The sequence below is a fragment of the Pterocles gutturalis genome, unplaced genomic scaffold (genome assembly GCF_000699245.1).
Source record: "Pterocles gutturalis isolate BGI_N339 unplaced genomic scaffold, ASM69924v1 scaffold48217, whole genome shotgun sequence".
In the NCBI taxonomy this organism is placed as follows: Eukaryota; Metazoa; Chordata; class Aves; order Pterocliformes; family Pteroclidae; genus Pterocles; species Pterocles gutturalis.
In genome coordinates this window covers 878-14,658 of record NW_010109454.1, presented here as the reverse complement: position 1 = coordinate 14,658, position 13,781 = coordinate 878, and the positions used below count along the sequence as shown (strand labels likewise).

The following is a 13,781-nucleotide window of genomic DNA, read 5'->3' as shown; positions in this document are numbered from 1 at the left end:
CTACAAAAACTATTTCTGTGAAAGTTACAGAAAAGGACACTGAAAACTTCAGTGGCTTCTGGAGGTAACTATGAGACATTTAAATTTAGGTTTAGTTACTAACGCATTAAACCATTTTGTTCCACCTTCAAAGCAAATCTTATGTACTATAGCAGAGGCATTCTGAGACCTCCGTGATGCCAAAAGATATAGCTCATTTTAAGACAGGCTTGAAAGTCCTGAGAGGTGTTGGCAGTTTATTTACACCTTTATGTGGTGGGGATCAATCAGTTTGGAACAGAAATAAAAACAATTCTATCCCAGTTGTTCCTTTCAGTTCCTGCCATTACCCAGTGCTTGTTCCAGTTTCAGAAATTAGATTATTTGGGGGCTTTTAGTGTCAGCACTGTACACAAGAACAGCTACCATGTTCCTGCCTCCCACAGTTCCTACTGACTTGGTTAATTTTATCTTAAACAACTGCCACCATGATCAAATCCATCACCACCTGAGTTTACCAGTTAGCACAGAGTTCATGACCAAAAAAATAATACGTACCTGTCAGGAAAAGGCTATTAATCCCTTAACAAGCGAAGTGACGTATCTGCCCATGCTTTCTTTGCTGCACAAACTAGTTGTACAGAAACAATTGCCAAAATATTTCAAAAGTACTCCAGTTCACCATATCACAGATTCCTTTGTGTCTCGTCTCTATTTATGCTTCTCGTCCTGAAGGCTTTTTGCCTGTCTTTATTTTGTCCTCCATTTTTCAAAAATAAAGTCCACTTAACAGCACTATAAAATTTTTGTCTTCAGTAAGTTCATTCATTCTGGAATAAATACATGTTCAACACGACTGATGTTCTTCTGATTACCTGATACAATACACAAGTAAACAAGGAAGAGGAGACACAACAATGCCGTAGCTGTGAGGAAGATGAGGAGCCCAGCAAACAAAGAAGGTTTCAGAGGTAATTGGATCAGCTTGCTTTCTGCTGGAATCATGTTCGTGAGGCTTAACATGTAACCGAGTGACCATGCTATACTGCTGTTACCAACCTGAAATAAAGACAGAAGAGTCCTATGCCCATGGGCTTTTCAGTCAAAGAAAAGGTTCCAAAAGCTCAACTGCTGATGCCAGCAACTGCCTTTTAAGTTAGCAAGGAGAAGACTTCAGTGGAGTATACAAGAAGATACAGAACCATTTTAAATTACTCTTCTTTTGTAGTTACAGAGGATGCTAATAAAATTGGTCACTGGACTAAAGAAGTGAGACACAGATATTAGATGGATTGGTGCAATGATGTGTGGCATATATGCAGACAGGCAGTTATGGGATTTTTCTGTGCAACAGGCACACTTTAAAAACCCAAAAAAATCAGCACTACTGTGCTAATTCCTCGAATTAGCCTGTCATCTTAGCCAAATCCTAGGATGTTATTTAGTTCAAGCAAACAAAAAAAAACCCCACAGAGTCCCACCAACATGGACAAAGAGGAGGCCATGGTAAAGTCCCCAAAACAGGAACTCCATTTACCATCTTTTGCTCCGTGGTTGGTTTTGTACCTGCAAATGAACCAGCACTAGGCTCTTCCATTTAAAAAATAAACATGTGGAAAATTACTTAGGAACAGGTAAACAACAGCAGAGGGGGTATGTTTCTATTTGCTCCACAGTCCTGTTCCTTTGCTGCCTTGCCTAACTTCTAATTTTAGCAGTTTTATCAATTTTCCACTGACTTTTTCATTAAATCGTCATCCTGCCATTTGATAAGCACTGGATCAAAGGGAAAAGATAGTGTCCCTTGTCCTCCTCTCACATTCCCAGGCTCCAATAATGGTTTGCCTATTTATATAAAACATATAAATGCACATCACTGCCTCCTGCAAATCAAACTACAAATTAAAAAATTAAAATCTACTGTTAAGCAGAGTGAAAAATAAGGCGGGGGTGGGACGGGGGTGGCATTTCAAGATAAATCAGTGGAACTCATTGAACACGGGCTAGCCTAGAGGGCCAGCTACAAGATATGTATTTGGTTTACACTGTAGCACAGGTTGCTTTCTTTTTCAAAAGGCCTCCATCACTTTCAAACAACTCCAGGTAGTTCTGAGGTATACTATAGGACAGACAAAGCTGAAGTTGCATTCTTCTACAAGCAACCAGCTCTGCCAAACTCATTTGGCTTTCCATCTTTGTTACAGGTCATACTACTCTGCTATTACAGAGATGAGTTTCCCTGAATGGCTATCCCTATGTATTATGCTTAAATTTGGGAAACCAAATTTGGGAAACCAAACCTCCTCGGTTATTCTTGGGTGAAGTTGAGGGATGAACCTTAATAAATGATGTCTTTCATGAACAATTTTAAGCAGTCAGACACTGGTTGTAGGAGACCATAAGGGCCTATAACATTTAGTTCTTTTTGTACTTGTGTATATCCTAATACCTGTAACTGACAAAAAGAAGGCTACAGCAATAGGAACTGGAATACAACAGGTGAGCAAAGAGGTAAGATGGATCAAGGTGGTTTTTCCATTGCTAAGACGGGAAAAAAAAAATCTCATTATGAGGTTTAGAACTTCTACAAACCATCTAGCTCTGAATTTTGCCCAGATCTTAGCACTGGTTTAAGGTTCTTTTCACTCGTGTTCACTAATCAAAAGAAAATACACTTCTAGCACAGGCGAAAAAATCCATCCTCCACTCCTGGAGGCAACTGTGCTGTTATCTCTGCGGTAGCTTAACCTGACCAGTTACACTAGATCTTATAATTTTTAGTCCTTTGAGTGGCAAATTTAATTAAGAGAATATAGTCCTTCTTTCTGAAGTTTCATGATTACTCTAGTGCAAGATCTATGAAACAGAGGTGTTAATTTCAAATAAGCCTTCTGGGTTTTCATTTTGCTCAGTATCTTTATAGTCTTGGCTAAATACAGAAAAATTTGCTGTGTTGGTCTGCTCCTATCTGCTGGCGACAATACAAGATACATGTAAATACCAAGACAAATCCACCACCCAACCAGGTCCAGATTAAGATCCCAAAGAAAGCTCTCTGCTGATTTCCCAGAAGGGCTAAACTCTGCACACTCCTCCAGAGCTGCTAATGGTTGTCCACCAAAGGACAAAATAAGGCAAGAAAATCCTTAGATAGTGGCCATGCATTCTAATTTGGAAGCAAATATTTCTTAGCCCTATCTTTAGAACAGGTGTATATAAGTTTCTTCCAAGTACTCTGTTGTTTAGGAGAAAAACTGATGTCAGGGAAGAGAGAAATGCAGCTATTACACAAATGATGTAAGCCTTCTCTCTCTGCCAACTGAAAGCCAATACCCCATCAATATACATTCTTATTCCAGAGAACCAGATTATGGCACAGATGTATGTGCCAGCTGAGGATGAAAGCTGACCTAGTTGCTTCATCACCACTCACCGACTACAAACCAGCTCTGCTGGTTCCCCAGGGCTCTGTCTAGCTCAGCAGGGCTAGCTCAAACTGACCTTGACTGGCGAGGTGTTTCAGGCAAATCATTCCCTAGAGCAAGCCACTACTTCAACAAACTGAGGCAAGGTTTAAAACACAATTATTTGATCCCTTCTTAAAGGTCTTTAAAAGAATCTAGGCAGCATCTGCAAGTGATACTGCAACCCCTGGAACCAGGCTGAAATTGCTACTGAGGCTTGAAAAGTGGCTTTGTCTTATGCCAAACACTTGACAATCGTTTACAAAGTTTACGACCATCATATTTTTGTAGGCTGATGCATCTTCTATCTCCTTCTAAACTTCTTTGGATTAAAATAACAGTAAGAAGAAAATATTATTACTCACCTCCTTTTGAAAATGTATCTGTGGCCAAGTTTCTGCATCAAAGTTGTAACCATGTACCAGCAAGTAATAGATGAAATTAGCTGAAAAACAGTAGGATCTAGCATATATTTCTTCAAATTTAGGCAGCATAAACCGGAGCTGAAAGCAAAACATTTTTTAAAAACACGTAAATTAACAAAAGTAAATCCTTTCAGTTTTTATAATTAAGAATACTCTGGATTCTAATTAGAATTTATTAGCATTTTTCAGAAACACCAAGTAAAGTTGTGGACAACTAGCTATGGAGATTTAGAAAGACTCTGACAGTGAAATAGCTTGTATGGCAAAATATGAAAATAAATATAAAACTGCACATAAAAGATTAAGGATGTTATGGTTCCTAAATTTTCCATGTCATCTTTACAGCATGGTTAAAACTGTGGTAGTAAACCACGGCCACAAATCTCTCAGAGGATCACAGGCAGAGTCAACCTTGCATGTGGCAGTCAGCTATCAAGTGACGATGGTTAAGTTACTATAGGAAATGGTAGCAACAAAATGAATGCAAACAGGGAGCCAGTTTGGTGACCTGAGGTACCTTCCTGCAAAACAGGTCAGTCAATTTACTCTAGGTTCACACTAACAAAGCTGAGATCAGAACAGGGCATAAGGAATGTTGCAGGACTAGAAAAATACGGAGTTAAACCTCTGTTAAATAAAGATGTCTGCAAGTGACATAGAACATGTTATATCACAAGACCACTCTTTGGATGCCAATTGTAACCTGGGGTGCTCATTCAGATCATGAATATCAGCTGGAATTCACAGACCCAAGCAAAGTGCTTTGATCTGCCAGTCTGACCTGAAAGTGCTGTTGCGAGTCCCAGTGGTTACAAGAAGATCGGGACCTGAGTATCACAGCATACATACACAGACAGATCAAGCAAGCTGGAAAAATGAAGAACTGCTGAGTGAAAGCTGTTCGGAAAAGGTCATGGATTGTCAGTTGGGGATAATTTGCTTTACTTGCTTTTCTTAGCATAAATAATAGCAAAAAAATGAGACCATAAATTTCCCTCAGATGAACCCTGCAAGGACAATAATGAAAAAAAATCAATTTGCCTTCCATCATTAAAAAATTTTCAGGCAGCAGTGCTAATTCCACTTCATCAGCTCCAACTACACTGCATCAGCTCTGTGCTACTCTGCACTCAAAGCTCAAAGATGAAAAGAGGAAAACGCACACACTGCTTGGCCACATTTCAACATAGGCTGGAAACTCAGCTTAGAATCACAGGGAATTAAGTTTCCAAACCTAGTCAGAGTTTTAAGCATGCTAGAAGTACTGCATGGTTTGAAGCACGGTGGGAAAACAAATGTTGAGGTTGATACAGATCTTCTGAAAAGTTCTGAATACTTGTCCAGTCTGTATTCTTTTTATTTGTCCCTTTTATAGATACAAAAGAAAAACAAACCCAAAAAACCTCCAAGCAACCCACTTACCTGTGCCCAGCTCTGTGAACAGAACAACCACATACTTGAATTGAAGTCAGCTAGGGAGAAATGCCCAGATAAATTCAGAGCATTAATTGTATAGTAGAATCCCGAGAAAGCCTATAGAAAAGGAGATGACAGGCTTGTCACTTTCAGAACTACAGAAATCAAAAGCAAGGATGTTCAAAAAGAAATGCTGTGTTTACAAACCTACCACAAAATTCCCTTTGACTTTTGGCTGACGGATTCCATTAAATGGACACTCTTCTTTGTCTCTGCAAGCAGTGAAGTTAAACAATAAGGAAACCATCTCCTGGCACAGACCTGGGTCTCCTGTTCCATGGAAGTTCACAAGCTGGTTTGGGTAGTAATTTGCTGGTCTCAGAGACTGTGTACAAAGGCTGCCAGAAAAGTACTTAATTGGTAATGCAGTATTATAATTCTGAGGGTAACATGGATTATCCACATTGGAACTGGTGTTTGATTTCTGGAAAACAAACAAACAAAAAATACAAACAATAAAGGCTACTCAAAACTAACAAAGACCTAATTTTACATTAACTATGGGAATCTTTTTAGGCCACGTATGTATGTATTTTTGATCTCTGTCACGGCTGATCAGTACAACATTGCTGATCATTGTAATTCATAGAAACTCCTTTCTCAGAAAAGCATTGGCAAGATCATGAAAACACTTACAAGACTAGTTGTGCCTTTTTGTCAAATGGTACAAAACTCTCACTGATTTTTAACAGGTATGAAGATCTTTGTATGAAACAAATAAGCACAACAGAGCTCTTATTGGAGTCTCCAAACTCCACCAAAGGGAAGCGAACACAATCCCAAGAAGCTGCTGAGAAAATTACTGAACACCTGAAAGAGCAACACAGCAAAGGGTCTTAAACAGACCTGGAGCAGCAACGCTAAAAGCCTTTTCTCAGCTTCATCTCTCCCATAGCACTGGAAGCTGTGAGTGTAGACATTGTAGTTGTAACCATACAACTTCACTGGCAAGATGCTATTGAAATTCTCCTGAGAGTCCTCTGGGATGAACGAAATTTGAGTGGAAGCTCCTCCGAGATCCAGTGCACCCACAGTCTCTTTTCCGTAAGGATGGACCCATGTCCTCCAAAGGTTTCTCTACATGTAAAAATAAAACCACAGCTAATTAGAAACATCATCTGCTTGTTCTCCCTTCAAGCTTTTCTACTCTTTACTTAACTTTTTGAGATTCCCTTTGCAAAAAATCCTAGCTCTGAGGAGAACATGCAGATATTTTTTACATAAGGGGCATGTACTTTTCACAGAGTGAAATGATCTTGAAAGAGGGAAAAAAGAATGCAGCATAGCTTTCAACTCAGAGTACAGCACAGTGATCAAAGCACAGGACTAGCCAGATCAATATCTGTACTGAAGTCCAGGTACCCATGAGATCTTGAACAAATCGGGATAGAAACAGTAGGAAGATTTGCTTGTTTCAGGTCAAGAAGAATTATTAAAGGAATAGAATATTAAGAGATCACACAGAAAAAGAGCGTGAAAATAGAGTGAAAAACACAGAAAAGTCAAATGAAAGCTTCAAAGTCAAAAGAACAAGGGCCCCTAATCTGCACATTTCCTTCACTGAAACTGCAGTGGCAATAAATCTGATCCATTCCACTGACATTTTTCCCTATTACCCAAAACATGCCCCAAATTCTGTATTTGATCTACACAGTCACAGCGCAGAATATGGATTTAGTATGATTCTCTATCTCAGTATTTACTGTAGTATTATTTACTGAGCATGATGATCTGAATGTATACACAAGACAGGAAAAGAAACTTTATGGGCTAGCAAATACACTCGCAAGCAGATTCTATAGTGAAAGATTCCCATTAACAGTCCCTAGCAGAATTTGACTCTTAGCCCATTTGTCACAAGAATGCTGAAAAGTTTCTCTCTCCTTCTAGTGATACTCCACACGTAGGTCTCCGCACAACTCTCTGTACTGAACTGGCTTCACAGCATTTTGCAGTCCCTTCAGTAGTCCTTATGAATATGGAATTTGATATTTGGATTATTAAAATTCATGACTGACACCACCCTAAAGTACATTACATCATTTTTGTTGCATGAAATGCACACAAGGAGAAAAACTCTTCCAGAACATTTAATTCCAATACCATTTTTCTTAACTTTACAAGAGTCAACAACATGTTTACCATGAGCTATCACTCAGATCACCAACAACTAATTCCTCCTTATTAGTTGCCATGATCTAACAGGAACCGTTCAACCAGAACAGCTAACAATACTCAGGGGTTTGGTTGAAATTTCTTTCAACCTAGCAAGACTATCTGGAAAAAGTGCAGTTAATGCTAAGGGCAGCACACAGATGCCATGAATGCAGATGAGCAGTTGCTGATCATCTTGGTACAGCTTTTACTGGGAACAAAATTATATGGAATATCTACATAGAAAAAGGGATTTTCCAACACATTTGACTCCCTTTCTGTTATGAAGTTCCTGCCTGACACTATTTTGACTTAAAGGAGAGCAGAAGTATCTTTCTATTGGTATCGCTTTGTCCGCATAAGACATGACAGTTGGTATCAGAGCCCACTGCTCACAGCCTGCAGTTTTGTGTATGTATGAGAGTGATTTCTGGCTCAGCTGAGGCATATTTGGTCACATCAACTCAACCACCTTACTGCTTCAGTCTTGTCTGCTTAAGACAAGCAAGCCAACACTGCCAGACAATTTGGAGACCCTTAAGCTGATCCTTCACTAGTAGAGCTGCAGGGACTGCAACCACCTGAGGAAGTCACAGAAAAGCAGAAAACACCTTTACCTGGCACCACTGCGAAGACAATCAACACGTGTGACACTTAACATACCAATGCATTTAAGAGAAACGCAACTTCTGTTTCTAGGTAGGGTATCCAATGCCATTTAGGGAAGAGCCCTGTTTTGTGGATCAACAATTCTGCCTTTGCCATATCACATTCTTGTAACATCATATTCTTTGATCTATGTTTGCTTTGTTCTATTACTGCCACAAAAAGACCCTGTTACATATTTCAAAGCAAAATGGAAGTTACAGATATGATGTCTTTACAGGCATGTCCTCTCAAACTTCTCATTTACAAGAAAGAGACAGTGAAAAGAAAAGCATGCAGTTTTTTCCACACACCTCTAAGAAATTGCCCATTAAATAGTTGGCTGTTATCCATCCATACACCCCTTCCTCTGGCCCAGTTATGATTTGCGCACCCCTAAATTCAAAAGGTTGTGCTCTGAAGTAGTTTTGAATGCTTGCAAGGACTTCATTGGCTGCCGTTTCATTTTGCAACCTAAGCAATTCACAAAATATGAGACACTGAGCACCTGGAAAGGCAATTTCATGTTCATTCTTCACTGACTAGCAACTCAAGAAAACTCCTACAATCACCTAATTAAATATACACATTGTTTCCCTAAAGGGGAAGCTTATGACAGGGAACAGCCAGGCATCCAGCATAATTTCAGCAAGCAATTTCCACACTATGAGCAAACTTAACTCTTCATCACACAAGTTCATGGGTGTTTTGTTTCTTATATATACTTTTCTTTTCAGTGAACTGAGTGCTTATATGACAGCTGTTGGTTAGAACAGTCCTGGAGCCTTTCTTCTCACTCAGTTTAGCCACAGAACAAACAAAAAAAGCCAGTTTGTGCTAGGGCTAAAGCCACAGACAGACCCCAAAAGCCATATTACACCACATTTACACTCAGAAAATTCTGCAGTGTCTAGCTTTAATTTGCCTTTGCTGCCCACAGATCCGCACAAACATTATCCATTTACAAAACACTGAGTTAAGACAGCTATGGAACAGAAAATTAAACTCTTGCCTTCTCCAGAGTAAAGTAAGCACTTCTTTTAAATGTGGCACAACAGAGGATTCTCATACAGCCTTGCTTTCCCTCTCAAAAAAGTTAATTAAATTAAATTGGCTGGGCTCCATTTCCTTTTGAGATGGACAATTTCCAATGAGTAAAAATGTGCCCAATACATTTTTCACATTCTGTTTTCACAGACTGCTATGCTACTAAGCATACAGAGGAGTTCAAATTTCTTCCTTACCTCAGTAGTCTCATGCCAGCTGTAGCCCCTATATAAACAGAAGTATTTTTATGCAGATGAACTGGTATTCTCTCCTTGACTTTATTCAGACAGTTATCCAAGGGTCTAGCAAGAGCTTCAGGGTTACTCTCGTAGCTGGATATACCAGGCCCTAAAAGAGAACAAGTAGATTGTTTTAATTCTGCTTTGCCACTACAAGTTATCCCCAATTAGCAAACAGGTGCTAAGAGGAAGAGATTTCTCCCTTCCCTCTTGTAACTGCAAACAAGGATAAGATGGTTGAACACTATGAGTGCTTAAGGAATAAGCAATGTAGTGACTCTCTCAGATGTGTGAGACAGTGAAGACACTTGCAAACTGCTCACCTTATTTCTGCGTGTACACATATACACCTATAGTACCATACCTTAAGGAAGATACACAGTATAACCACATAATAACACAGTGACAGCAGCATATTCATGAGAAAAATAGGTTTACTCATTACAGATGCTGTAGAAAATAGCATGACTAATGGATGTAACATTTTCTGATCTGCTAAAGAATAGAAAATCCCTCCTTCCACAACCTAAGACAAAGATTTCCTAATCTGGTTTGGCGCAACTGTCGTGGGCACCATGGCACCTCTACAGCTTACTGCTCTCAGCTGAAAATACAGAAGCTTCTGCAAGAAACTGCTGCTAAAATTTCAAGATGCACACAGATGGCTCCTGAAGTCACAGAGGTTGAAGTCTAGGCTGGTGCATGAACTACCAAGTATTTCACAGCTTTCCAAATTCCCAAAGTCGTCAAATAACAGGAATGAGAGTTACACCATGCTGCATGAGGCATAACGATTTGAACAACTAACACCAAAGTCTTTCCCCCCTTGCTCAACACTCCTCAACTTGTTCAGGCTCAACTTGGGTGTGAATAAAAACATTCCTCACTAAAATCCTTATCTGAGAAAGTTGCACAGAGAGAAATCCAGACATTCGCATGAAGCCATTGCCCCACAGAGAACAACTCTGCCAGAACTTGATGGAGTTCTGTAACAGCCATCTCTCTCACAACCTGATCCCAGGCTAAGCAAAAGGTGTCTCTTGCTGAGTTAAAATGAGGAACCATTTATGTTCAGACACACTGCATTGATAAAAAGAGAAGAAAAAATATGTAAGACTTTACAGACTCCACACTCCACCACTTGCTCTTCCACAGTATGAACTTAAACACAAACATTACCATATCATCATTGGATGTGCACTGCCCTGGTTTGGAGTAAGACTTTCTAAAAGTCTTAAGTCTAGCACAGGCAGGTCTGAAGCTGGAAGGAAGGCTGTTACCTGAAGCAAACAGAGCAGCAAACTGCTGTTTTACATCCTCAGCAGCTGCTCTCGCCTCACGCTCCCTTAGTGGCAGCAGCCTTCATCTCCAAGCGTTCAGGAACAGACAGAGCAGGCCACAAGGCAGTGACCATTTTGTTCTGGACAGCTGCTGGCTTTGCTGATCCTTAGAGCCTGACCAGGACAGATTAATTGCACTATATAGAAAGGGTTTTTATTTGGGGCTGGTTCCTTGGGGCAGTGGTACCAAATGAAGGCAGAAGTTAAATCATAAAAACACCACAGAGCTTACAGAATAGTTGATAATTTGACTTTCAAGTTCAGCAGGTTTGTGAAAGTCTGCCTCTCAGTATGCCCAGAACCATCCCCCAATTTAAAGTGCTTAAGGCCATGGTTAGAGGGTCACTAAAGAAACACTGACACAGGTCTTGACCACTGTCCCCACAGCTAAGTTGGGGACCTCTCCCATGAGCCCTCTGTCTCCTCCAGTGCAGAGTGACCCAAGACTGGAGCAGTGAACCCTGGTGATTTTGTACACTGGAGGGTGGGTACTTTGGTTGACCATGATTAAGGCCCCTCTGGACCTGAACAGTTCACAGCAATTTGGACTCCTGCACTTTGCATTTTTCTGTATTCCTTGGAGGTAGAATGAAATCTAAACCAATTAAAACAAATTCACAAAGTATTCCTCTGTCATTTCTGAGGAGAAGAATAACACAGTTTCTCTGTGCATTTTTCTCATACCAGAATTCCTAAAGGCAACATTCCTAATGAGTCAAGACATGAGCTAGAGGAGTATAACCCCCACCTCAGCAGGCTGGCCACCATTGCTGCAGTCTGTGAGGACACATCACCAGGCACATGACAGTGCGTTACTTCTGTGCATGTTACACTTGCTTTCCTTTCCTTTCTAAAATTGCTAAGAATGTCCACACATATATTTAATGCTGAAGACAGAAATGTTGGTGCTGTTAAGAAACCACTGCCTTCTACTCATCTCCTAGTTACTCATGGACCTTTGTGGCTACATCTCCAGCATCTATTTCCAGACACAAAGAGGGATGCAGGATTTTGCATGATCATGACTGAGAGAGAAGGAAAGGGAAAAATTCTCCTTGAACGCCGCAGTTATTATCCACAATCAACAAAATCTGCACTGAGACTTCCTGAGCTGCCCCACCTTCTCCTCTTACCTAACTTGCAAACCCAAACCAGTACACTAAACAAAGCAGTACTGTTGAAGTCAGTATCTTAGATAATCTAAAGTGCATTTAAACTCAGAGTAGCAAAACATACAAAGTTTGCCTTCCTGCAGAAATCCCTTATGGACTAGCTACTGTTTAATAATATAGATTTCTCTCCCCTGCCTGGCCCCCTGACTTCATAAAATGTGTGGAATTTTGGTATCTTTGAAAGCTTAGTCAAATGTCACTGAGATTCAAAAGCTCTTACGACGGAATCCACAACAAGCTATTAGAACACATACTTAACCATACCAGAGTGTGAGCAAAATTCAGTCTAGCCTAGCATCCCCTCTCTAGGAGGAATCAATGCAAAACCTCAGACAAAAGACAAGTGCGGAAGCCAGTGGCGCTTGTCATGGAACACCTTCTAGCAGTGCACAGTACAGGTCTTCCTGAGCCAAAGGCCAGACCTGCGTATTTGATACAACTATGACATCCTGTCAGCAACAGTTCTGCAATTTAGCTATTTTACTTTATAATTTTACTAGACACTTCCTAGTTCTGCAGTATGGAGAAGCTCTTCTTGTTCACCTTGTGCATGCCTTTCATAACTTCTCCTTGGCTACCTCTTTCCCAGCAATTACAGAACAATTCCAGATAAATGCATAAGCCTTGTTTCTCTAGGAAACCTGACTCAAACAGCAAAAGATTTCTTTTAAACATCACCAACACTTCTGGAAAATAAAAATTAATTTCTCAAACTCCTATAGCATAGCTGACACCTATATTTGCCTCAATCAAAATTAACGGCTAACATTGAACAAGGGCTAGATCCACACTCTTCTCAAAGACTTTTTATTCCAAGCTATTTTAAAATATGTTTTACATTTTCCTTTTAAAATCAATTATTTCAGGGCACAAGGACTAAACATTTACAGGGCCTGATTCTCTATAGATCAAATTCTGTCTGCACCAATCATGCAGTGCAATGGAGTAAGTCAAGTTTAGCTGCCATTTCCTCTCTCCGTTGCAGATTAGAGCACCCTGCTGTATCAGAAGGACTGATGCTGACAGATATAGATATAGTCTTAGCTGTTCTTGTTCCTCAGCACTGAAAAGGGAACACAGCAGAAAAACACAGTATAAGCTTCCAGATAACCTCTTCTTGGAGGCTAGAAAGAAACAGGGAACGTCCATCTGAGCTAACCTTTCACAATGCACTTGAAAGTTTGGCTTACTACTCCCGTGTCATTTTCTTTTTCTGCTGGCCATTCATAGACGTAGACTGTAGTCCGAGACGATCCAGCATCAAGGACTATTCCATACTGAGGAGAAAAAAATAACACATTAGATCAAGAAACCAACAGTGACAGCTTAATGGCCCATACACAGCTGTACTTCTTTGCACCTTCAAACAGTTCAGAAAATGTATGCACAGTATATTTACAAGAAAGATTAACTCTAGTGTTAGGCACTTAGGCCTGAGTCCAACAGCCATGCACAGAATGAATCTGGCTGCAAAACAAAGAACATACTACATATCTTCAATAATAATCCAGTAGGGATGGAGAATGCTCATCTCCTTTCAGTATCAGGTTCAAAATCCCCACTGACACAGAGATTACACTGTTTTAGGACCTGATTTTGCAGGATGTTCACTTCCCATTATCCCAGCTACACTCCCTGGACAGTGAAGGAGGCTTTAGATTCAAGGATGTACAAGGGATCCATAAAGCTATGAGCAAAGAGGTAAAGTATATAATAGTCCATGATGAGAATGATGTAACAAGTCTGTTTCTTTTCTAGTTGCCCCATAAACCTCTCCCTTTGAGTGGTTTAGGCAGTCCACCTGAGAGTTAACCACTGAAAACAGGCTGTGCCAGGGAGT

General features: G+C 40.1%; 1 protein-coding gene across 1 annotated transcript; it reads right to left on the bottom strand.

The window, feature by feature from the left end:
• Positions 1-804: 804 nt before the first annotated feature.
• ENTPD3 (ectonucleoside triphosphate diphosphohydrolase 3) lies at positions 805-13,218 on the bottom strand (the record flags this gene model as incomplete). Its single annotated transcript, XM_010072972.1, has 8 exons — positions 805-1,038; positions 3,809-3,946; positions 5,291-5,401; positions 5,496-5,768; positions 6,191-6,421; positions 8,458-8,617; positions 9,388-9,538; positions 13,101-13,218. Coding segments are annotated over 8 exons (1,416 nt in total), but the record flags the coding sequence as incomplete, so codon positions are not given.
• Between the last annotated feature and the right edge of the window lie 563 nt (positions 13,219-13,781).